The sequence below is a fragment of the Gavialis gangeticus genome, unplaced genomic scaffold (genome assembly GCF_001723915.1).
Source record: "Gavialis gangeticus isolate Ggan-Ray unplaced genomic scaffold, GavGan_comp1, whole genome shotgun sequence".
Lineage (NCBI taxonomy): Eukaryota > Metazoa > Chordata > Crocodylia > Gavialidae > Gavialis > Gavialis gangeticus.
Window position 1 is genome coordinate 33531536 of NW_017729022.1, and position 2006 is coordinate 33533541.

Below are 2006 nucleotides of genomic sequence, written 5' to 3' on the forward strand. Positions count from 1 at the left end.
GCCATGGGTGTCTTGTCCAGGGGACTGGCATCCTGGCACTTAAAAATGGCGGAAGAGGCACTTAAACTAAAGCTCAAAGAATGAGATTTAGTTCAAGCACCATCACCACCATTTTTAAGTGCAGGACATTTTTAGGAGTGGAGCTGAGTGAGGCTAGGGTGGAGGCCTGCTCCTCAGGTTTTCGGTTATCCTTTTCTCCTGCAATAGGAAAGTTCTCCCCTGAGAGACTTTCCTGTAGATTGCCGTACAGCATAAACAGGGACGAGGAAGGGAAGCAAACAAAGGGCTGGTTGGGGAGCACAGCTGGTTTTCCGTTCTCTGTTTTGGAGACTGTTGAAATGGAAGGCTGCAGAACTTGGCCATTTGTTCCATTTGGCAGAGAGAGATGCAACATGTCTGACTGAGCAACAGGAAACACTCGGTGAGGCAAAGAGTTAAGGGAATAATCTGAGTCCCTAGGAACCAGAAGAACAGAGAAGGGAGAGATTATGGTTGGGTTCTTTGTTAAATTCAAGATGCCTTCAGGGGCACAAGTTTTATTCTTAAACAACTTAAAGAAAGGTGAAATGCATTTAGTGTAGAATTAAACTCCATGCACCATCCTTGAATAAAACCGTTCTCTGGAGCCAGGTGTGGAGAATACCTGACAGAATGAGTAATTTTCAGATATGGTATGAAGAGACGCATTTACATCGCATGTCAAATCACTTAGAGGCTGATTAATCAATTCTGGTGCTGCTGCATTATAATTTAGTTCTGTCTGTCAAGGGCTAGCATGGCTGCATGACGTACATCCACAGATAAATTCAAACCACGATAGGTACAGACAAAAAGATAAGATCATCAGGGAAGCTGGATTGTGACAGTGGAGCAACTGCGCAGCATGCTTATCCCTTCCCATCACAAAGGTCTGTCCTGTTTTCAACCCCACCCTCTAGGCCAGCGGTTCTCAACCTTTTTCCCCACCTGACCAGATAGGCAGTGCCTGGGGCCAGTGGGCAACATCTGGCCATGTGGAGCGGGGCAGCAAGAAGCCTGGCCTCACCCTAGCCCCACAGTGGGGAAGGGAGCTTCACCTAGCTCCACAGGGGACCCAATCAGAGCGGGGAGTGAAAAGGGCGAAGCGGGCATGGCTCAGCCCTGCAGAGAAGGGGGAGTGGCTCAGTCAGAACCCAGCCCTATGCAGGGGGAGGAGGAGGGCAGAAGGTGTAGCCTGATCTTGTGTGTGTGGCCTAGTCCCTATGGGGGAGGAAGGGATAGGGTCCCAGCCCATGGAGAAAAGGGGGCATGGCAAATGTGACCTGACTTTGACCAGGCACATGGGGCTTGGGAATTTGGAAGGAGAGAGTGATGGCTGTATTAACAGACACTGCTCCCCTGCTGCCAAACTTTCCAACCTGTGGCAAGACCCACAGGCCAGATACAATGGTTCCACAAGCCATATCTGACCAACGGGCCAGAGGTTGAGCTATGTTAGCTCTAGACTATGTAGAGGTTTTGCTTCCAATTAACATATTGTACCCCAGTTAATGAATTAAGTAAGCATTAACTTGCATGTAGAACTGGCAAAAAAGGTTTGGAACATTTGGGCTAAGGACAGAAGTTCTACACAAACCGGTATAAGTGATCAGAAACTAGTTCAAATGTGTAACACAACAGCAGTTCAAAATGGCTGAAACCAGTTTAAGATAAACTGGGATGGATGTATCAGACTTGACTGTTTAGTTTAAATTGGTTTATTGAACTTCTGTCTCAGATCCCCTCAAGGCATTTCTGAGGCTGGGAAGCCCAATGAGCTGACTGGCGCTCTTAGCTGCAAGCTCACCAGGCAACTGGCTTGTTACTCACCAGTGCATAGGGAGCCCAGAACCAGACACAAAATTACTGCATGCATGTTATTGAATAATTTTGTGGCTTATTCCCTGTTTTATTGCACCATTAATTACATGAACATCTGGGCAAGTTACTACTTAAGACATAAATTAACTGGTTAATCATATCCAGGG

The 2006-nt window shown here is 47.1% G+C and overlaps 1 protein-coding gene across 1 annotated transcript in view; it reads right to left on the reverse strand.

Annotated features, from left to right (window-relative positions):
- E2F7 (E2F transcription factor 7) overlaps positions 1-2006 on the reverse strand; it is a 42334-nt gene that overhangs the window by 17994 nt on the left and 22334 nt on the right. The window contains exon 10 of the mRNA XM_019514773.1: positions 167-455. Coding sequence (XP_019370318.1) covers positions 167-455 — 289 coding nt within the window. The remainder of the gene's footprint in view (positions 1-166; positions 456-2006) is intronic.